Source organism: Leptodactylus fuscus, chromosome 7, assembly GCF_031893055.1.
Source record: "Leptodactylus fuscus isolate aLepFus1 chromosome 7, aLepFus1.hap2, whole genome shotgun sequence".
Classification (NCBI taxonomy): Eukaryota; Metazoa; Chordata; class Amphibia; order Anura; family Leptodactylidae; genus Leptodactylus; species Leptodactylus fuscus.
In genome coordinates this window covers 7,078,745-7,102,345 of record NC_134271.1, presented here as the reverse complement: position 1 = coordinate 7,102,345, position 23,601 = coordinate 7,078,745, and the positions used below count along the sequence as shown (strand labels likewise).

Genomic DNA, 23,601 nt, shown 5'->3' with positions numbered 1-23,601 from the left:
ACCTGTCACTTTCCCTCCCTGTATTTCCTCCTCTGCCCCCCTGTATACTCACCAGTTCTCTCTCGGGTCCTCCTTGCAGCCCAGTCCTGTTATTTTTGCAGTTCTCTCTCTAGGACTCTTTTGCATCACTTGCATTAGTTATAATTGGGGTAACTCGCCCCCTCCTCCCCTCCCTCCCCCTGGTTGGGGTCTGGCTCAGGAGCCTGTGCTGTGGATAGTATGGGCTGTGTATGATGGGTATGAATGGCCATGGTCCTGGGGCTCCACCTCCCACAATGGAGAAGCCCCTATTAGAGCATTAGTAGGAGAGTCAGCCCCCACACTGCTCAGCTCCTGCAGGGCTCTGGTCACACTCAGAGCAGGGACATCCCAGCGACTTGTCTACACTGCTGCCAGCTGAGGACCACTGACCATTGTCAGCCCAGCAGACATCTCCTAGCAGCCCCTGCAGTCTTCAGATGGGGTCAGATGTGAGGGACATGAATGCCCTGCTCCCCCCAGTGTCCTCTCTCTCCGGGAACAGTAGCTGTAACATGCCGGTCAGCAGCAGTGCTCAGTGGGCTCCAGTCCTGGACTTTCCCCCCGGAGCCCCCTACTCTTCTCTGGCTTCTCACTCCTTTATCAAGCAGGAGCCGAGTTGGAACCCGGATCTGCATGAGGAGCAATGTCTGAGCGCCTTCACCGTGCACTTCTCTGGGCAATTCACAGGCACTGCAGCTGGAGCCTGCAGGTATGGAGCCTTCAGTGCACCCCCTCCAAACCAGAGCTCTACAGGCCAGCCCAGGATGTTCACCAATGCCCCTTACCTGTCCAACTGCCTGGAGAACCAGCAAAGTATCAGGAACCAAGGTAGGTGCAAACTGGGAACAAGGCACTGGCATGTCACAGAATAGAAATATCTGGATGTATGAAACAATGCGCTGGAATGTCACAGAATATATAATATTAAATATCTGGATATATGACTTATAACAATGCACTGAGATGTCACAGAATATATCACATTACATAGAAAGATCTGAATATACGAAACACTGTAATGAAATGTCACATAATATACAACATTAACTAGAAATATTCAGATATACGACAACAATGCACTGAAATGTCACAGAGTATATAACAGAAAATATATGGATAGATGACCTACAGCAATGCACTGAAATGTCACATAATATACTGTATAGAATTATATTTACAACCCGAAAATTGTATATTATTGTTATTTGATGTAATTTTCTAAGACAAAACAAATGGAATTGCAACTTTCTGTATTATATGTGTCTATATATTATCTATCTATCTATCTATCTATCTATCTATCTATCTATCTATCTATCTATCTCCTATCTATCTATCTATCTATCTATCTATCTATCTCCTATGTGTCTATATATTATCTATCTATCTATCTATCTATCTATCTATCTCCTATCTATCTATCTATCTATCTATCTATCTATCTATCTATCTCCTATCTATCTATCTATCTATCTATCTATCTATCTCATATCTATTTATCTATCTCTAGCTATATACATATATATGTCTATGTATACTATATCTCTCTAGTACTACCATATCTGTACATTTATAGATTAATGATAAGTATACATAAATAATTTGCGACATTGTATAGAATTACTACATGATATACTTCATATCATTTCTTGCTCTATAAACCTGCTTATCATATCTCTTTCGCATTGCTCTATCTATACATTTGTACATTATATTGACATATCTACAACTTGCAACATTTTACAGAATTGCAACATAACATACTTGCAAATTTGCAAATTGTACTGAATTGCCACTTTCTCTGTATAATATATAATAATATTTGTATAAATTAGTATATGTTTACCAAGTCTCTCTTAAACTATATTTCACAGTAACCTCCGAGTATATATATAACCGGGTTCAGGATTAGATTGAGAGTTCTATTATCAGTAATGTAATTTATAGTGTATATATATATATATATATATATATATATATATATATATATATATATATTGCTATTTATTTATAGTTTATACTTAGTTTTTATTGCTATTTTAGCATATTTTACCATTTATTGCTCCTGCTCTAAATAGTTGGGATGGTTTTCTGCAGTATCTCATATCGATTTCTTTCTATCTATATCTACTATATCTAATATATAATATATCTATATAATATCTGCGTTTCAGTTAATATATATTGTCTATAATACAGTCCACTATAGACAATACAGCCACATCCTATAGAAGTTGTCAGTGTCAGCTCCTTCAGGTTCAGGTTCAGGCTGTCAGCCTTGATGTTACATGAGAGAGCTCAGGAGATTATTATCAGTATACAAGGGGATTAGGATTAGCCCTGCTGTGTAATCTCAGAGAACACACATATGGGAGGTAATCCATATATATATATATATATATATATATATATATATATATATATATATATATATATATAGATAGTATAATGCTGGGTCTGTCAGAAAGTGATCTCAGATATACTGCACAACTATCTATACAGTACAGATCCTATGCAGAGACCAAGGTAGGTCCATATACACCAGAGGTGATTGTATATTAGATAAATATTGGACAGCAAGGTTGATATATAGAAGAGAGAAAAAAAGAAAGAAAGATAAACTCCCCGCAATGCTCTCCTATAGTATATGGTGCACGTCCAAAGATCCAAGCCAAGGACCTATCCACAGTAAATCCAAATATATGGCGGCATCTACAGGTTAAAAAAAGGGAAAATAGACTTTATTCATCCATCTGCGCAATGTTTCATCCCTTCCATAGAACCTTTTCCAAGCAAATGTTGCACAGATGGGAGAATAAAGTCTGTTTTCCCCTTTTTTAACCTGTGGATGCTGCAATATATTTGGATTTACTGTAGACTGATAGATAGATAGATAGATAGATAGATAGATAGATAGATAGATAGATAGATAGATAGATAGATGATAGATAGATAAATAGATAGATAGATAGATAGAAGTAGATAGACAGAGAGATATTAAAAAGAAGGAAAAACAAGATAAAATAAATAGAAAAATAGAGGATATATTAGGAAAATAAAAAGATAGAGATGTATATAGAGAAATAGATATTAGAAAAGATATATAGATCATGATAGAAAGGATAGGAGAGATAGATAGATAGATAGATAGATAGATAGATAGATAGATAGGAGATAGATAGATAGATAGAAGATAGATACAGAGATACTTAGATATAGCACATAGGTATGAGATAGATAATTAGACATGAGAGAGAGAGAGAGAGTAAATATTAGATTGAGATTATAGAGATATTGAGATAATAGGGAAATAGAAGAATCTAGGTAGAATATTGTTGCAACAAAATATTTCTTCTATCATCTATCTATCTATCTATCTATCTATCTATCTATCTATCTATCTATCTCCTATCTATCTATCTATCTATCTATCTATCTCTCTATCTTCTATCTATCTATCTATCTATCTATCTATCTATCTTCTATCTATTATCTATCTATCTATCTATCTATCTTTCTATCTATCTATCTATCTATCTATCTATCTCTCTATCTCCTATCTATCTATCTATCTATCTATCTATCTCCTATCTATCTATCTATCTATCTATCTATCTATCTATCTCCTATCTATCTATCTATCTATCTATCTATCTATCTATCTATCTATCTATCTATCTATCTTCTATCTATTATCTATCTATCTATCTATCTATCTATCTTCTATCTATTATCTATCTATCTATCTATCTATCTCCTATCTATCTATCTATCTATCTATCTATCTATCTATCTATCTATCTATCATCTATCGTTCGTAGGAATAGGAGCCTACATTCATATAGTTGGTGTATCCATGTGATTTCTTTCTCTCCATCAGTTTCCTGAACACTTAGTGTATATATGTTTTAGGATCTATGAGATACTTCCAGTATATTATAATGGTATCTCACTGGGATTTGGTCATTTCCATGATGTTTGGACTCCTTCGTGGGAAATCTGTTACCTTGATGGTGGAATATCCCTTTCTGCCAAGTCTTTGTAGAGTTTGCAGCCTGGACTTCTCCTCCAGGTCTTGTCCTCTCTGATCCAGACCATTGCAGGGACACAGCTGGGGCTCAGGGTGGCTTTTCAGCGCCCTGTAATAATTCTGCTGTGATAAGACTCTCATTACATAGGACTGGTATCAGTCACAGCTCAGACCTTATCACATTCCTGAGGATTTGGGTCAGGCAGGACCAGGAAATGTGACCAAAACATCAGTCAGCCATTCAGATGGACTTGTCAAGGTCACAGATGAGACTCATCATCCTGATACATTGTAACAGCACAGCAGCAGAATCTGAATATTGTCAGGAACCTCCAACCTCATCTGTAATAGAGAAAAGTAATTCAACAAATTATAATACATAGAATCGTAAGATACCTATGAAATAAGTCAAATAAAAATGAGAAAATTACAGAGCGTGAATTACAATCTACAATACAAATGTACGTGTAGAAAATTAAAAATAAATAAACGATATATATATATTAAGACAAAATACAAAGAAAGAAAAAGAAATAACTCGAAATGTAAATGTATACAATGAGAAAACATAAGTATAAAATAAAATAGACAAATAACTGGGGAAATAGAAAAATACATACAAATGAAATAAAGTTATATATATATATATATATATATATATATATATATATATATATATATACACACAAATTGAATTAAGTACTATATGATAAATAAATTAAAGTATTATATGATAAAATAAGTATATATTAAATATAAAGCAAAAAAAAAATAATATTAACAAAATATATCTAAATAAAATGCAATATATATATATACACACACACAGATAAATATAATATTTGAATATGTTAAAATATATTAATAAAATAAATAAGAATAAAAGAGAAGAAATCGTATTGAATTATTTCAATATATATTTCAGTCTGTATGTGCATATACACTTATGTATACAGATCCACAGAAGACATGTTGCATATATATATATATATATATATATATATATATATATATATATATATATATACACATATATATACCATTAGAAATTAAAATGATCAAAAGTTGCAAAATCATAAAAGTGAAAGTCACAGAATCCTTTCTATTGTGTCTGTTGTAGATTTTGTTCCTATATTTTCCCCTCAAGGTTATAAGTAGTCAGTTCAGTCCCAGCCATTAAAAACTTACCAACTACTGAAGCTTCCTAATCCTTATATTATATAATTCTTATTTCCCATCTTTGCAATAATAAGATGAAGTGATAGGAGGGGGAGGGGGGCAAAGTAAATATCAGATTGTAATGAGTCCGTTTACTTTCTATGGATACATTGTATCCCTGCACTTAACTGCCCCCGTGTAATTAATGAAAGTGCCTGTCCTGGGCCTGATGGATGATCCAGGGCTGCAGAAAGGGCTGACACTATTTGTTTGCTATAAATATTGGGAGCTTATTATTTTTTCTCTTGTTCAGTAATTTTCCACTCACTGCTATTTATAACTGTAGAACAGTAAAAAGACATAGGAAAGGGTTAACCCACAGGAAGCAAAAGGTCTAAATAGTAAAATGTATTAGAAAATGTTTCATCATTAATGGAAAGTCTCGGCAGTGTCAGACTAAAGACATGGGAAAGATTTGGTGATATTTATTACATATTATTTGTTTATATTGTTTTATTATAATTTATATTTTTTAATCAGTTTTTTAGCTGTAGTTTTTTATTATTATATTTTCAACAAACCCAAGCTCTCCTATGTACTACAGATCATATATATCCCATCTGTATATTCCATAAAATGTATCTGAAATAAATACATGAATAAAATACCGAACCTCATACATGGACATAATGGTCTGAATATCAAGAGGAGATTACTGGAAGCTAGTTTTAGTTTTCTGGCTTTTTTTTTTCTTAGTGTGTCTGTTTGTAACAAATGTATCAAACTATTACATGTTTGTTTATAAATTTGTTGCAATTCATGTTCCAGAATTTTTCCTGCATTTTTTAATTGTAATTCTTTATAAAGTTGCAGCTGGTGAGTTAGACATCCACCTATGTATCCTACAAACCATACGCATCTACGTATCCTATAGACTCCATGCACCTATGTATCCTATAACCACATCCACCTATATATCCTATAAATAACATGCACCTATATATCCTATAAACCATATGCACCTATGTATGCTATAAACCACATCCACCTATGTATCCTATAACCACATCCACCTATGTATCCTATAACCACATCCACCTATGTATCCTATAACCACATCCACCTATGTATCCTATAACCACATCCACCTATGTATCCTATAAACCCCATGCACCTATGTATCCTATAAACCATATGCACCTATGTATCCTATAAACCACATGCACCTATGTATCCTATGTACCATATGCACCTATGTATCCTATAAACCCCATGCACCTATGTATCCTATAAACTACATGCACCTATGTATCCTACAAACCACATCCACCTATGTATCCTATAAACTCCATGCACCTATGTATGCTATAAACCACATGCACCTATGTATCCTATAAACGCCATGCACCTATGTATCCTATAGACTCCATGCACCTATGTATCCTATAAACCACATCCACCTATGTATCCTATAAACCACGTGCACCTATGTATCCTATAAACCACATCCAGCTATGTATCCTATAGACTCCATGCACCTATGTATCCTATAAACCACATCCACCTATGTATCCTATAAACCACGTGCACCTATGTATCCTATAAACCACATCCAGCTATGTATCCTATAGACTCCATGCACCTATGTATCCTATAAACTCCATGCACCTATGTATCCTATAAACCACATGCACCTATGTATCCTATAAACTCCATGCACCTATGTATCCTATAGACTCCATGCACCTATGTATCCTATAAACCACATCCACCTATGTATCCTATAAACCACATCCTCCTATGTATCCTATAAACCACATCCAGCTATGTATCCTATAGACTCCATGCACCTATGTATCCTATAGACTCCATGCACCTATGTATCCTATAAACCACATGCACCTATGTATCCTATAAACCACATGCACCTATGTACCATATGCACCTATGTATCCTATAAACCCCATGCACCTATGTATCCTATAAACTACATGCACCTATGTATCCTACAAACCACATGCACCTATGTATCCTATAAACCACATGCACCTATGTACCATATGCACCTATGTATCCTATAAACCCCATGCACCTATGTATCCTATAAACTCCATGCACCTATGTATGCTATAAACCATATGCACCTATGTATCCTATAAACTACATCCACCTATGTATCCTATAAGCTCCATGCACCTATGTGTCCCACACCTATGTATCCTATAGACTCCATGCACCTATGTATCCTATAAACCACATGCACCTATGTATCCTATAAACCACATGCACCTATGTATCCTATAAACTCCATGCACCTATGTATCCTATAAACTACATCCACCTATGTATCCTATAAGCTCCATGCACCTATGTATGCTATAAACCATATGCACCTATGTATCCTATAAACCACATGCACCTATGTATCCTATAAGCTCCATGCACCTATGTATGCTATAAACCACAGGCACCTATGTATCCTATAAACTCCATGCACCTATGTATGCTATAAGCTCCATGCACCTATGTATCCTACACCTATGTATCCTATAAACTCCATGCACCTATGTATCCTATAAACCACATCCACCTATGTATCCTATAGACTCCATGCACCTATGTATCCTATAAACCACATCCACCTATGTATCCTATAAACTCCATGCACCTATGTATCCTATAGACTCCATGCACCTATGTATCCTATAGACTCCATGCACCTATGTATCCTATAAACCACATCCACCTATGTATCCTATAAACCACATCCTCCTATGTATCCTATAAACCACATCCAGCTATGTATCCTATAGACTCCATGCACCTATGTATCCTATAGACTCCATGCACCTATGTATCCTATAAACCACATGCACCTATGTATCCTATAAACCACATGCACCTATGTACCATATGCACCTATGTATCCTATAAACCCCATGCACCTATGTATCCTATAAACTCCATGCACCTATGTATGCTATAAACCATATGCACCTATGTATCCTATAAACTACATCCACCTATGTATCCTATAAGCTCCATGCACCTATGTGTCCCACACCTATGTATCCTATAGACTCCATGCACCTATGTATCCTATAAACCACATGCACCTATGTATCCTATAAACCACATGCACCTATGTATCCTATAAACTCCATGCACCTATGTATCCTATAAACTCCATGCACCTATGTATGCTATAAACCACATCCACCTATGTATCCTATAAACCACATGCACCTATGTATCCTATAAACTCCATGCACCTATGTATCCTATAGACTCCATGCACCTATGTATCCTATAGACTCCATGCACCTATGTATCCTATAAACCACATCCACCTATGTATCCTATAAACCACGTGCACCTATGTATCCTATAAACCACATCCAGCTATGTATCCTATAGACTCCATGCACCTATGTATCCTATAGACTCCATGCACCTATGTATCCTATAAACCACATGCACCTATGTATCCTATAAACCACATGCACCTATGTATCCTATAAACTCCATGCACCTATGTATCCTATAAACTACATCCACCTATGTATCCTATAAGCTCCATGCACCTATGTATGCTATAAACCATATGCACCTATGTATCCTATAAACCACATGCACCTATGTATCCTATAAGCTCCATGCACCTATGTATGCTATAAACCACAGGCACCTATGTATCCTATAAACTCCATGCACCTATGTATGCTATAAGCTCCATGCACCTATGTATCCTACACCTATGTATCCTATAAACTCCATGCACCTATGTATCCTATAAACCACATCCACCTATGTATCCTATAGACTCCATGCACCTATGTATCCTATAAACCACATCCACCTATGTATCCTATAAACCACATGCACCTATGTATCCTATAAACTCCATGCACCTATGTATCCTATAGACTCCATGCACCTATGTATCCTATAGACTCCATGCACCTATGTATCCTATAAACCACATCCACCTATGTATCCTATAAACCACATCCTCCTATGTATCCTATAAACCACATCCAGCTATGTATCCTATAGACTCCATGCACCTATGTATCCTATAGACTCCATGCACCTATGTATCCTATAAACCACATCCACCTATGTATCCTATAGACTCCATGCACCTATGTATCCTATAAACCACATCCACCTATGTATCCTATAAACCACATCCAGCTATGTATCCTATAGACTCCATGCACCTATGTATCCTATAGACTCCATGCACCTATGTATCCTATAAACCACATCCACCTATGTATCCTACATACATTAAGTGCATAAATATCCTACATATATTAGGTACATTAAGTGCAAAAAATGCAAAAATATTCAGAAATAATTAAAAAATTAGACACCCACAAGAAAAAGGGGCAAAATAGGAAAAATATGTAATATAAAGCTGTTACCTGCCTTGAGACTAATAAGTGTCGCAGATCTGGCGTATTGGGACATATTCACATGCAGACATTTCTGCAACAAGAGAATCCATTGCATGTATCTGGAGTAGATGTTTCTGCAGGGTGTGTCTGGACCTGTGCAGAATCCATTCAGATAAATGGAGCAGATTATTTTTTTTCCATATTGCTTGCTGTGACCTGCTCTGATAGATCTGTGTATGGTCAGGAATTGGTCTCTGGTTAATAAATATATCAAACTCTATTCATTAGACTGGAATGGGTTTGTAAGGCTGCGTTCACACCAGAATTTTTTGTGCCTTTACAACTGTCTTTAAATAGTAAATTTTTTTGATGTTTTTGAAATTGTATATGTATTTTATTCTATTGATATCTATGGAGCAAAATGTCTGTGGCTGTTTTTGTGTTTTTTTTGCTTCTTTTTGCTGTCACTTGGCTGCTGGTTGTCAGTAAATAAATCTGATGATATTTTCGGCTCTAGCAGTTTGTATCAGTTTTTCGGTAGATGGTAACTCCAACCACATAGACTGCAATACAAGCAAACAGGATTGATACAATGGCTTCATCCCATTGGTTAGTTATTTTTAAGCTTCTGTTACATTTCATTCCAGTTTTGGGACCTGGTCGCAGTCACCAGACAAAGGAGGATATTTATTAAAGGGGCAAATGATATTGATGACCTATCCTGCTGACCTAGTGGCCATGCCGGGTTACTGCAGCTCGGTTCCAGGTCTCTTGTATAGGATCTGAGCTGCAGTAACCGGGGACGGCGCTGTCTGCCTCCTGCCTGGGGATAGCTCCTCAATATCACAGGCCTGAAAAACCCTTTTAAGTGAATTGTGGCAGTTTTTGGTAGAAATAAGACACAAATTTGCAACTTTCTTTTTGGATTTTTGGAGGCTGTTTCTAATATTTTTTAATAAGTGGGTGGAGTCATCACAACTGATACGTAACCTATGTAAAAGTGACTGCTATAGACTTCACTAAGCTGTCTATGGAAAGTCCAAGGAAGTGTCACCAGAATCCAGCACATCCCGGAATAATAAGAGTCCGAGTCTCCCCAGCTGAGATATTGATTTTTTTTCAATATGCAAATGAGCTTTCCCATAGATATAATTGTAACAGAAAGCCCGCGGAGGAAAACTCTGTGAACTTTCTGTTCAAAGCGCTGCTGGAAGAATCGGGATGTGTTTCCGCTGTGGTTTTTCCTGCAGTGCTTTATCATTTCACATCGTCCCATGGGGCCTTAGCCTAAAAGCAATGATAACACCCCCATTACTCCAAGGAGCTCATTTGCATATTGACAATAACAGAGATATCTTAGGAAAGGCAGAAGTGACTATCTATCTATCTATCTATCTATCTCCTATCTATCTATCTATCTATCTATCTATCTATCTCCTATCTATCTATCTATCTATCTATCTATCTATCTATCTATCTATCTATCTATCTCTCCTATCTCTATCTATCATCTATCTATCTATCTATCTATCTATCTATCTCCTATCTATCTATCTATCTATCTATCTATCTATCTATCTATCTATCTATCTATCTATCTATCTATCTATCTATCTCCTCTATCTATCTATCTATCTATCTATCTATCTATCTATCTATCTATCTATCTATCTATCTATCTATCTATCTATCTATCTATCTATCTATCTATCTCATCTATCTATCTATCTATCTATCTATCTATCTATCTATCTATCTATCTATCTATCTATCTATCTATCTATCTATCTATCTCCTATCTATCTATCTATCTATCTATCTATCTATCTATCTATCTATCTATCTATCTATCTATCTCCTGCATAGTGATCTTGGTCATTCCCTTAGGTCTGGCATCCATAAACCCTTTATATTACAATATCACCAGATTATAATCTCTGCGGTCACTTCTGTTACCTGACGGATATCTTATATTTGCAGGTTACAGTGCGGTGGCGTTTGATGGCACCCCCAGTTATGGGCACACCCCAACTCACCACACCGCACAGTTCACTAACCACACGTTCAAGCACGAAGACCCGATCAGCCAGCAAACCTCTCTAGGTAAGTGGCCTATGTATTTTATATACTGTCTGTAGTACTACTAAGGGGATTGCCTTTATGTATCTTATATACCATGTATAGTATTGTTACCATGTATATATAATTGTCTTACTGTATCACATCAGTTTTATAATAGGTACAGTAACGATATTCCTAATTCCTCTATATTCCTGTATACTCCGCTATATTCCTGTATACTCCGCTATATTCCTGTATACTCCTCTATATTCCTGTATACTCCTCTATATTCCTGTATACTCCTCTATATTCCTGTATACTCCGCTATATTCCTGTATACTCCTCTATATTCCTGTATACTCCTCTATATTCCTGTATACTCCTCTATATTCCTGTATACTCCGCTATATTCCTGTATACTCCTCTATATTCCTGTATACTCCTCTATATTCCTGTATACTCCGCTATATTCCTGTATACTCCTCTATATTCCTGTATACTCCTCTATATTCCTGTATACTCCTCTATATTCCTGTATACTCCGCTATATTCCTGTATACTCCTCTATATTCCTGTATACTCCTCTATATTCCTGTATACTCCGCTATATTCCTGTATACTCCTCTATATTCCTGTATACTCCTCTATATTCCTGTATACTCCTCTATATTCCTGTATACTCCGCTATATTCCTGTATACTCCTCTATATTCCTGTATACTCCTCTATATTCCTGTATACTCCTCTATATTCCTGTATACTCCTCTATATTCCTGTATACTCCTCTATATTCCTGTATACTCCGCTATATTCCTGTATACTCCTCTATATTCCTGTATACTCCTCTATATTCCTGTATACTCCTCTATATTCTTCTCTATATATTTGCTTTTCTGACACTTCTCCATAGATTTATCTTACACTGTATTGCTTCAGGACAGTGGATACAGCTATAAGTATAAACCCATCGTATACACTGTTGTATATACAGGTCACTAAAGGTGACGCTTATCCTTTACCTATCTGGAAATCTCTGATAAGTGAGACTTGTCTGAATACACAGCGTAATATTTACAGCCTTCTGTAATATCCAACCCCCTTGTCTATGGATCTCCAGCAAGACCAGACCGTGCAAGAAACACCAAACCTATGAATAAGTCACCAAGTCTTTCTTCTATTTTACTTATCACAACTTGTCACCTGCCATACCTTGTTACTCCCATTGCAGTTGCCTTGTAATCTCCTTGCGTAGTTCCTGTAGAGTATATAGGGTTGCTGTTGTATATGATGGTGAGTGACATATCAGATGCCTGCTAATAGGCTGTGACTTCCCTGCAGGCGACCAGCAGTATTCGGTGCCTCCTCCTGTATATGGCTGCCATACACCTACTGACAGCTGCACGGGCAGCCAGGCGCTCCTGCTCCGATCCCCGTACAACAGGTAGGTCCAGCAGATACAGATCTATGGATAACTGGGGTCATGTATGAAGAGCTCTGATATGTATATTAATACTGGCGTCCCGGGTTGTTTATGAAGATGTCATTGGACAGTTCTTTATCTAGGACATATCACCGCTCTTTGTGGTTCATCTCCACTATTGATGTGTCAGAGAATCTCCAGCGCTGTACATGAGTATATCCTAGTAATGTTATAAAGGTGAAAGTGTGTGTGTTTGGATGTTTGTGGGTTTGGATGTTTGTTCCTCAATCACGCAAAAGCCGCTCAACCGATTTGGCTCAAGTTTTCAACAAATATAGTTCCTAGGCAGGATTGCACAATAGGCTACTTTTTGTCGCAATCACGGACATACGTTTTTGTCAGGACCCCCACATAACCACAACTCAGCACCGGCTCTACAATTCCACACACTTTTTAGCATAGCAAGCCACAAACTCCCTGTTGCCCTCTCGCCTCGCCCCTAACCCCAGGCAATCACATTTACATATACTTTCCCACTTGGCCCCTCACCTTAACGTTACTCCAGGAGGATACCTCTTCCACAGTCCGGACCAGCCTTGTTTGCCGACCTCCACCGCTCTCACGATCCGTCACACCGCCCACCCAGCCACTACACTGTCTTTCCAGGAGCATGCGCACCTTCCTCACCTACACAACGTGTTCCTGCACGCCAGCACTTTGCGCCTCCACCCTGGGCCATAATGCCCCGAATCCTCTCCAGGCTGGCACACTCCCCGACACCGCTCTCAGCTCACTGCTCTGCCGCCTTCCCGACCCTCCACCTTCCCCAAGTCTTCACGCCAAGGACACTGGTAAGTTCACAGCCTATGCTTACATTGGGAGAGCGGGTCCACATCCACGCCGCCTACTTCTGTCCTCGAAACTCCGCTTTACCCTTTCATCACACCCCTGTCACTTTACCCTCGCTACTATCTGCCTACTCTACCTTACTGCCCGCCAGCTGTCTCGCTACTGTCGATCACTATATCTATCTACCCTCTCCATTCATTAATCCTCCGCCAAACAGCTCTTTCCCTCACTTCCTGGTCACTTAACCCCTTGCCGACATACGCCATTGTACTACGGTGCATGCAGGCTATTTCGCTATGGCAGTCGCCCGGGAGCCAGGCGCCCACCATAGCCAACCAGTTGCCTACTATTTCACACAGTTGGCAATCTGCAGTAATGTCCCCGGTTGATGCCCGCACCGATCCTGGATATTAACCTTTAGCTTGCCTCGCCCATACCTTTACCGCGCCATGTCACCCATTGGGCACCGCCATCTTCACTCTTATCTCCGGCACCGGCACTCATCTCCACTGCCAGCGTCAGCTACGTAGCCTGCAATAGCAGTGCCGCTATTATGCAATGCATTACTGATCACACCCCGTGGCGTTCAATACCCCTAGGGGGTCTAACGACTGCACACACCACATGTTAAATAAAACATTAACAAATAACTACCCTACCAAAAAAAAACACACAGAAACAAAAAATAACCCAAGCCCCAGAATACATATACAACTGATTGAATACTGTGAAACACATACATCAAAGCTAGCCCTCTCTCCAAAATCAACCGTGCTACAGAGCTAGACAAAGTTTTCGCGTCTGCAGTGAACGTTGCACCACAAAAACCAGGAAAAACACATAAAATCCCCCTTGCCCACTTTTAACATTCGAAAACAATTCATAGCACAACTCATCAAACTTTCAACCCACATGTTACACATAAAAAGTACACCGCTACCCCCCTAAACAAGACCCCCTATACATCCCCCGACACCAACATATAACACACTCACGCCTGTCACCATATACCGCCTTTCAAAGCAACACAGTGTCTACACAGATTACTCTTTTATTCCCGCCCATACAATAAAACCATATACATTTCCGATCCACGCAATCCAACACAAACATACAATACATATCACATGTCATTATCTATACCACTCAATGACGATAAAAACAACCCCCTAAAAACATCTCACACATTCCCTTTCTTCAAAACATCCGCACCATTGCCCATTTCTTCCCTCCTTCCCAGGACATCACACACAATCCTACTAATATGATGTGACAGTATGTGTGTTTGGATGTTTGTGGGTTTGTGTTTTTGGATGTTTGTTCCCTAATGACGCCTAAACTAGCAAACAGATATATGCCAAATTTTGCAGGGGGTCCGGGAGAGGAAGCAGGGGGAACCGCCAGAGGGAATGCCGTGGTAGGAGGCGGAGTGGGGAGCGGGGGGAAAGGGGAAAATGGGGGACACGAAATTGAGAGCCAGGGGGTGCCAGGGAGGCAGGAGGCAGGGGAGTGGGGTTACAAAAAGAACCCAAATAAGGAGGAGGATTACGAACGGGGGCCGCTGCAGAGTTTGGGGGGTTACAGAGGTATGTATGTGCACTGCCGCGGGAAAGGAGACAGGGAAGTGAGGGGGGTGCTACGACACACAGGGGAAGTCGGAGGTGGGTGTTGAGGTCGAGGGGGGAAGGGGGTTGTTGCGGGAGCAAAGGCCGGTGGCTGGTGTGGGGGGTCGCCGCGGGAGGGGAGGTGGTGGGGAAGAAGGGGGTGCAGCGGGAGGGATGGTAGCCTAGGGCCAGCGTACCATAACCAGCACCTATTGTAATAATAATAATAATACATTTTATTTATATAGCGCCAACATATTCCGCAGCACTGTACAATTTATAGGGTTCAGATACAGACATACATAACAAAGAACGTCATTTCACACAATGGGACTGAGGTCCCTGCTCAAAAGAGCTTACAATCTATGAGGTAGAGGGGGTGACACAAGAAGTAGCAGGGGCGGCATTGCTTATACAGTGTTCAGACAATTTTGTGCATTAGGAATTGTGATCGGCCTGTCTGAAAAGATGCGTCTTTAGTTTGCGTTTGAAACTGTAGAAGTTGGGAGTTAATCTTATTGTCCGGGGTAGAGCATTCCAGAGAAGTGGTGCAACTCGGGAGAAGTCTTGTATACGAGCATGGGAGGTTCTGATAATAGAGGATGTAAGTGTTAGGTCATTGAGTGAGCGGAGAGCACGGGTTGGGCGGTAGACAGAGATGAGGGAAGAAATGTAGGGAGGTGCGGCATTATGGAGAGCCTTGTGGGGGAGGGTGATAACTTTATATTTTATTCTATAATGAATAGGCAGCCAGTGTAGTGACTGGCACAGACCGGAGGCATCGCTGTAGCGTCTAGCCTGATAGATGAGTCTGGCCGCTGCATTCAGAATAGATTGTAGAGGGGAGAGTTTAGTGAGGGGAAGACCGATTAGTAAGGAGTTACAGTAGTCAAGGCGAGAATGAATCAGAGAGACAATAAGTGTCTTTAGTGTATCTCTGGTAAGGAAAGGGCGTATTCTGGAGATGTTTTTGAGGTGGAGGTGACTTGAACGTGCGAGTGATTCAATATGAGGGGTGAAGGAAAGGTCTGCGTCAAATATGACCCCGAGGCAGCGGGCCTGCTGCCTAGGAGTTATAGTAAGGCCTGAGACTGCAATGGATATATCAGGGACAGATCTGTTAGATGGTGGAAACAGTAGTAGTTCAGTCTTAGAGAGATTTAGTTTCAGATAGAGCGAGGACATGATATTAGAGACAGCAGAGAGACAGTCACTGGTATTCTGTATGAGTGCAGGGGTGATGTCACGGGAAGATGTGTATAATTGGGTGTCATCAGCATAAAGATGGTACCTGAAGCCAAATCTGGCGATGGTTTGTCCAATGGGGGCTGTGTAGAGAGAAAAGAGCAGGGGGCCGAGGACCGAGCCCTGAGGAACCCCAACAGCAAGGGAAAGAGGGGAGGAAACAGAGCCCGCGAATGATACACTGAAAGTGCGGTCTGAGAGATAAGAGGAGAACCAGGAGAGCGCAGTGTCATTGAGGCCGACTGAGCGGAGCATAGTGAGGAGAAGTTGATGGTCAACAGTGTCAAAAGCTGCAGAGAGGTCCAGAAGAATAAGAAGAGAGAAGTCACCATTGGATTTAGCCTTTAGTAGATCATTAGAGACTTTTGTGAGAGCTGTTTCAGTAGAGTGCAGAGCGCGGAAACCAGATTGTAAGGGGTCAAACAGAGAGTTAGCAGAGAGATAACGGATTAACCGAGAATAAACCAGGCGTTCCAAAAGTTTAGAGATGAAGGGGAGGTTAGAGACAGGTCGATAGTTAGCAGCACAGGATGGGTCCAGGGAGGGTTTTTTCAGTAGCGGGGTTATAACAGCATGCTTGAAGGAGGATGGGAAGATTCCAGAAGAGAGAGAGAGGTTAAATATTTTAGTAAGGTAAATAGTGACAGCAGGGGACAGAGATTGGAGAAGGTGTGAGGGGAAGGGGTCACTACTGCAGGTTGTGGGGCGAGATGAAGAAAGTAGCTGGGAGACTTCCTCTTCTGTGACAGGTTCAAAAGATGAGAATGGACAGTCTGAAGTGCGGCTGGTGAGGGGAACAGTACTATCGTAGGTGTGGGAGTCAATGCCACCTGGGGCTTGGGCAGTAATTTCCTGACGGATCTTATCAATTTTATCATGGAAATACATGGCCAGGTCATCAGCACTAAGGTCTGTGAATGGCGTCTGCACCTTGGGTGTGAGTAAGGAGTGAAAGGTTTCAAAAAGCCTTTTAGGGTTGCTGGAGAGAGAAGAGATGAGGGCGGTGAAATAGTCTTGTTTGGCGAGGTGAAGGGCAGAGCTATATGTTTTAAGCATAAACTTGAAGTGGAGGAAATCTGCAGGTGAGCGTGATTTTCTCCAGAGACGTTCGGCACACCTAGAGCAGCGCTGAAGAAATCGTGTCTGTGGCGTGTGCCAGGGCTGATGCCTCCTATGTGGGACTTTACGAGTGGAGGGGGGAGCAACCTCATCCAATGCATTTTTGAGGGTTTCATTATAGTGACTGGTGGCCAGATTGGGACAGGCGAATGAAGAGATGGGGGACAGGGAGGACTGTAGAGTATCTGAGAGGTGCTGGGTGTCAATAGCACGCAAGTTCCTATATGTGTGATGGGTAGGGGCGTCTTGTGAAGGGGAGAGAGCACTGATGGTGAGAGATAGAAGATTGTGGTCAGAAAGCGGCAGAGAAGAGTTAGAAAATTTAGAGACTGTGAGGAGTCGATGGAAGACTAGATCAATCGTGTTACCGTCTATATGTGTGGCGGAAGAAGAACATTGTGAGAGACCAAGAGAAGTGGTTAATGAGAGAAACTGTGAGGCAGCCGGGGAGTGAGGGGGGGCAATAGGGATGTTAAAGTCACCCATGATGAGGGTAGGAATGTCACTGGATAAAAAGTGGGGAAGCCAAGAAGCAAAGTGGTCCAAAAATTGGTAGGGTGAGCCAGGTGGACGGTAGATCACGGCTACACGTAAGGAGAGTGGGCGGAAAAGTCTGATAGCATGGACTTCAAATGAGGAGAACGTGAGTGAGGGGACCGGGGGAATGGACTGAAAAATGCACTGTGGTGACAGGAGTAAGCCTATCCCACCACCCTGCCTATTATCAGGCCTAGAGGTGTGTGCGAATTGTAGGCCACCATGACACAGAGCAGCAGGGGAGGCCGTATCTGCCTGCTGGATCCAAGTCTCAGTAAAGGTGAGCAGGCCGAGGGATTTACTAAGGAATAAGTCATTAATGTATTCTAGTTTATTACACACTGAGCGGGCGTTCCAGAGAGAGCAGTTAAAAGAGACAGGGGAGAGATGAGGGGAAGGGACACGGTAAATATTGATGAGGTTTGTAGGCCTTCTATGTGTGCAGGGAGAAGAGTTAGTGAAGGAAGGAGGGCCGGGGTTAGGAGAGATGTCCCCAGCAGCCAGGAGGAGTAACATGGACAGAGACAGAAGGTGGTTCAGGGATTTATGTGGGCGCTTATGTTTGGTGTCACTGCTAAAAGAAATAAAGGGATGATTACAGAGTGTGAAAAGTGTGTGAGAGCTGTACATGGGAGAAGGAAGAAAAGAGGGACTGATATGGATGGAGTGTCCTGGTGGTAGAGGTGGAGGAGAGATCTGCAGGAAGACAATGGCTAAGATAGTAAGAGACAGTGCAGCTACAGGATACCATGTGGTAAAACTTGTTGTTTTAGGTTGAAATTTACCTGGTGTTCTGCCATGGTTAGCCTGTTTCGTGCCCTGTTTAAGTGCCATGTATAAGTGCACTTTGGTTAATCTGCACTTGCCATGTATAAGTGCATTTTGGTTAATCTGCACTTCGGTTAAGATGCAATTTGGTTAAGATGCATGCTGCAGATGAGATGCCCCCGCATATGAGATGCACCCCATAAGCTATATCTACTTATATAGGAAAGCACAGCTTCAGACTAGCACTAATTTAAGTCGTTAACTAATTAATCTACAAACTGTGACACATGAGGAGACTGGCAGTGTGGATCCAAGTAAACACTTGGCCAGAAACACCAATAAAATCAGTGAAGATCAAAAGACTGACACTAGTGCAGATAAGAAGACATGGAAGTGCAAAAAATATACAGCCTGGATGAAATGCTAGGATATAGTTCAGTAATCAGGCAGAGGTGAAATACAGGATTATATACCATTGAATATTACAGCAGATGATCGAAGGGAGAATTCAGACAGCAAGCAGAGGTGGGTTCAATAGCAGATTATATACCATTGAATATTACAGCAGATGATCGAAGGGAGAATTCAGACAGCAAGCAGACCTATTGTCCACATTTACGCTACTCCACGTCAACGCTGACGCACGGACGAAGTCGCGGGTAGATGCTAGTATATAATACATAGTATATGGCACTGTCAGGGCTCCTAGGACTATATATCTATAATACATAGTGTATGACACTGTCAGGACTCCATTAGAAGACACCTAAATTTGAAGAATTCTATAGTCTATTTCCTAGGGATTATCGGAGGGTGGAATGGACTGTATGTTTATGGGTCAAAGTTGTCGGACGGTGGTCTGCCTTTCAAAACACAGTCTTTATTCTGGGCTCATATGTTGTTCTAGTGCTCACACGACCTAAGATAAGGAACTGACAATTGTATATTTTTGTTCCATTCATCACAGTGATATCATTTTTAATTCGCTTAGGGCTTGTGGATTTAAAAGCAATTTCCATTTGGTTAGAAAGTATAAAGTTTTGACAATCTTGTGATGTATAAAACCCTTCCTTGGTGGCCATAGTGTCTGTAGTTACTGTAACCATTGTGCACTCATTGGACACAGTTTCAGCCATTTGGGCCACTAGTTTATCTGTTCTTAGCTTAAGAGTCTTAGGGCCAAGTATAAATAATTCCACAGTTCTGAGGTTGAAATGTCACAAACATCACAAAATTCCGAACTTGTTGGCTATAAGTTTGATATATTTTTTTTATCCCAGAATTCAGGCATATTTCCCAAAAATTGTGACCTAATTTAAAATTTGGATAGAACAGTGGAATTTATTTTTATTAGCATCACGTCAGGACTCTTATATAGAAGAGTCAGGTTAAAATTCTATGGAAAGAGTCAGAATCTTTCTAAAATGTAAACATTTTTCAATTTGAGAATTCTGTAATTTTCTCTAGAATTCTGATTTGCAATTCTGATGAAATTGTATAATTTGTTTTATCCAAGGACTCTTATATAGAAGAGTAAAATTACAATTCTTAGGTAAATAGAATTTTAAAGTTAAGAGAAAACAAATTCTGAATTCTGCGCTAGAATTCTTACTTTTGAGTCTTACTTTTTATCTCAGAATTGTGTAATTTCTTTCTTTCTGTTCTTTGTATCAAACATAACATAACCATGAGAAAATTGTGAGAGATTACCATAGCATGTTCCAAACATAGTTGATTTTTTTTTTTTTTTTTTTAAACACAATTTCTGGAAATCCGATTCACTTCAATGGAATTTTTTTTCGACATCTATAAAGATAATAAAAGTTGTGTGAACTTTTCGTCTGGAGTGGTGTATCTATAGTCATCCACAATCTTAGAATGTACAGATCTAAATCAATTTGGACGTTAATGGGTTCTGCTAAATTTGCTGGTAAATTTCAATTTCACCAAATCTCGTTGAAAAGTATTTAATAATAATTAACCTGGAAGAATTTCCACCTTTTCTGGTCGGGGCTGAGAAGATATAGTGCAGGTTCTTTAAGACACACTTAAAGTATCACATTCCCTTTCCTAACAATTTCTGCAGTGAATAGGAAATCATTTCTCAACTCTCGGTGAACTTGGATAGCGTCCTGTATCGCTCTGATAAGACTTGTCTGGTGACTGGTACAAACTGCACCAAAGAACCAGTGGGGAAAATGAAGTCATATTTCCCCTAAGATGACTCCATAGCCAATAAATATCGATGCTTTCTGCCTTGGCATAAGATTTTTTTTCCTACATTTTCTCTTTTGTAACTCCCTGAGGTGAAGGAATCGGCCGAATGAGTGAAAACAAATAAGTTTTGCTAAATGTTTTTGTATCAGAATTTTAAACATTTAGATTTTTTCCTTTGTTCTCTTTGTTGCCCACTGGGATCTTCTATGACCGATTACAATGGGGCAGCGTGTCACTAGTCAGACCCATGTAGTTGCCTTCTTGACATCAAGTTTAACCTATTTGCTTATACCAGCATGCAGATAAGCTCTCCTCTAGAAGGAAGAAACCTGTTTCTCTAGCACCACCTATTGGAAGTACCTGCCCTATACATCAATGTCCAACCCATTTAAAGTGGTAGTGCAGGATTGGAAAACATGTCTGCTTTCTTCATCTCAGGAATCTCATATTGGTCACATGGCCATGCTGCAGCTCCGACCCATTTGCTCTTATGTCACTGAACTGTAGCATGGCCATGTGACCAATGGATAAGAGGTCACTTCCTGAAACAAAGAAATCAGCCATTTTTTTCCTTCCTATATAACCCCTTTAAGGACCAAAAGGAAGAGATACCCCTCTGTAGACAGTTGTTTCAGGGTTCTCCCTTCAATAGGTGGCACTAGAGAGACATTTTTCTGCCTTCTGGAGGAGGGCTAATTTGCATATCTTTTCCCATGTATCATTACTCCTGTACCAACTGGGACTGCCCCCACTTATTTCCAACAGTCCCATAGAAGTGATTGGAGTGGTGGTCTCACTTTTGCATGTCCCATTCACACATGCCCTTTATCTCATGGTCAGTGTGGAGTCCAAGTGTTCAGACCCCCAATGATCCTGGGGTTGCTTCTGGGAAAGCTTCTTTAAGGTCTGGAAACTTATCCAAAATCTATAGGTAAATTATTTGCATGGTGCTCATGTAACCTGTGGGGTCTGAGTATTGCATAGATGTCAGATATTGAACATGTAACCATGTGACACCAAGTGGAAAGGTTATGATTATCATGGTCAATGGCCAATGCTTTGTCCAAGGGGTCACTTCTTCCCTTCCTTGGACTTTCTTGTCTTCCCATTTCTGAGACCTCTTTAACAATGCTATGCCCGAGGACTGACACTATGTATGTTATCCAAGGAGGTCCTTGATAGGTGCTTGTGGTCCTCCAAAGTGAGAGCTGCTCTTTACCTTGACTCTCCGTCCTGGCAAACAGAGGCCATTCTGATATCTTCAGGGTGTTATATGTTATTATAGGACCACTGCTTATTGGTGGAAATGGTAGTCTAAAAAATGTTCCTTCTGATGACGTCATCTTGGGGTTTTCCGATGAAACACATTTATAACAATCCATAAGATTCCTTCTAATACAATAACTGTGAGTGGTTTGCTTTTATATCCCCAGTTTGTAAGAGCCTTTTTGTGTCTCTAGTCAAAATTGAGGACTTGTTGTTTGGGGGATGAGTTGAAGTTTTTATTGTTACTATTTTTGGGTATAGATAACTTTTTGATCACTTTATTTTTAGGGATGTGATCATACAATCTCTTCTTCTTCTTTGATACAATGTAAAACCTCAGGGTCTAATAGGTGTACTAAGACTTGGGGCGATTATTAGGCCCTTTGTAACCCACAGACTGTCCTCAGTCACATTGTGGGGACCGGATAGGGTAATAAACAAAGCTCCGTCTTGTGCTCTATTTACACGTCCATGCCAAGAATCCGTCATGTGGTCAATGGATCCACTTTATTTTTGTTTATATCATGTACCCTTCACCTCAATCTGATAGTTTGATCCTCAAATAAACAGATCATGCTGTATTTTATCACGGATCATACAATGCACACGGCCGAGGAAGTCTGTTGTTACACCATGTGTATAGTCCTTTCCTCCCGCGCTAAAACGTGGCAAATATTAGCTGATAATAAACATTTTCTATCATTATTTCATGATCAATTATCATCGGTAACCGGCATCGTTATTATGGTTATTATCCTCATTTCCAGCCAAGGATTCGGCTATCTATACACTTGGCTTGCAGCTGTTGCCCTGAGCCCGTTGCAGGCCTCTCTGGCAGTGAACAAGCCGTCCCGGCTACATGAGTCACACTTCCAGGGTTTGCAGAATGGGGGAGTTGCAGTGT

General features: G+C 40.0%; 1 protein-coding gene across 5 annotated transcripts in view; it reads left to right on the top strand.

Moving 5' to 3' along the window:
* Positions 1–458: 458 nt before the first annotated feature.
* WT1 (WT1 transcription factor) overlaps positions 459–23,601 on the top strand; it is a 38,483-nt gene continuing 15,340 nt past the window's right edge. For all 5 annotated transcript variants that reach the window (XM_075283609.1, XM_075283610.1, XM_075283608.1 and 2 more), the window contains exons 1-3: positions 459–849; positions 11,593–11,715; positions 13,011–13,113. In XM_075283609.1, coding sequence (XP_075139710.1) covers positions 459–849; positions 11,593–11,715; positions 13,011–13,113 — 617 coding nt within the window. The remainder of the gene's footprint in view (positions 850–11,592; positions 11,716–13,010; positions 13,114–23,601) is intronic.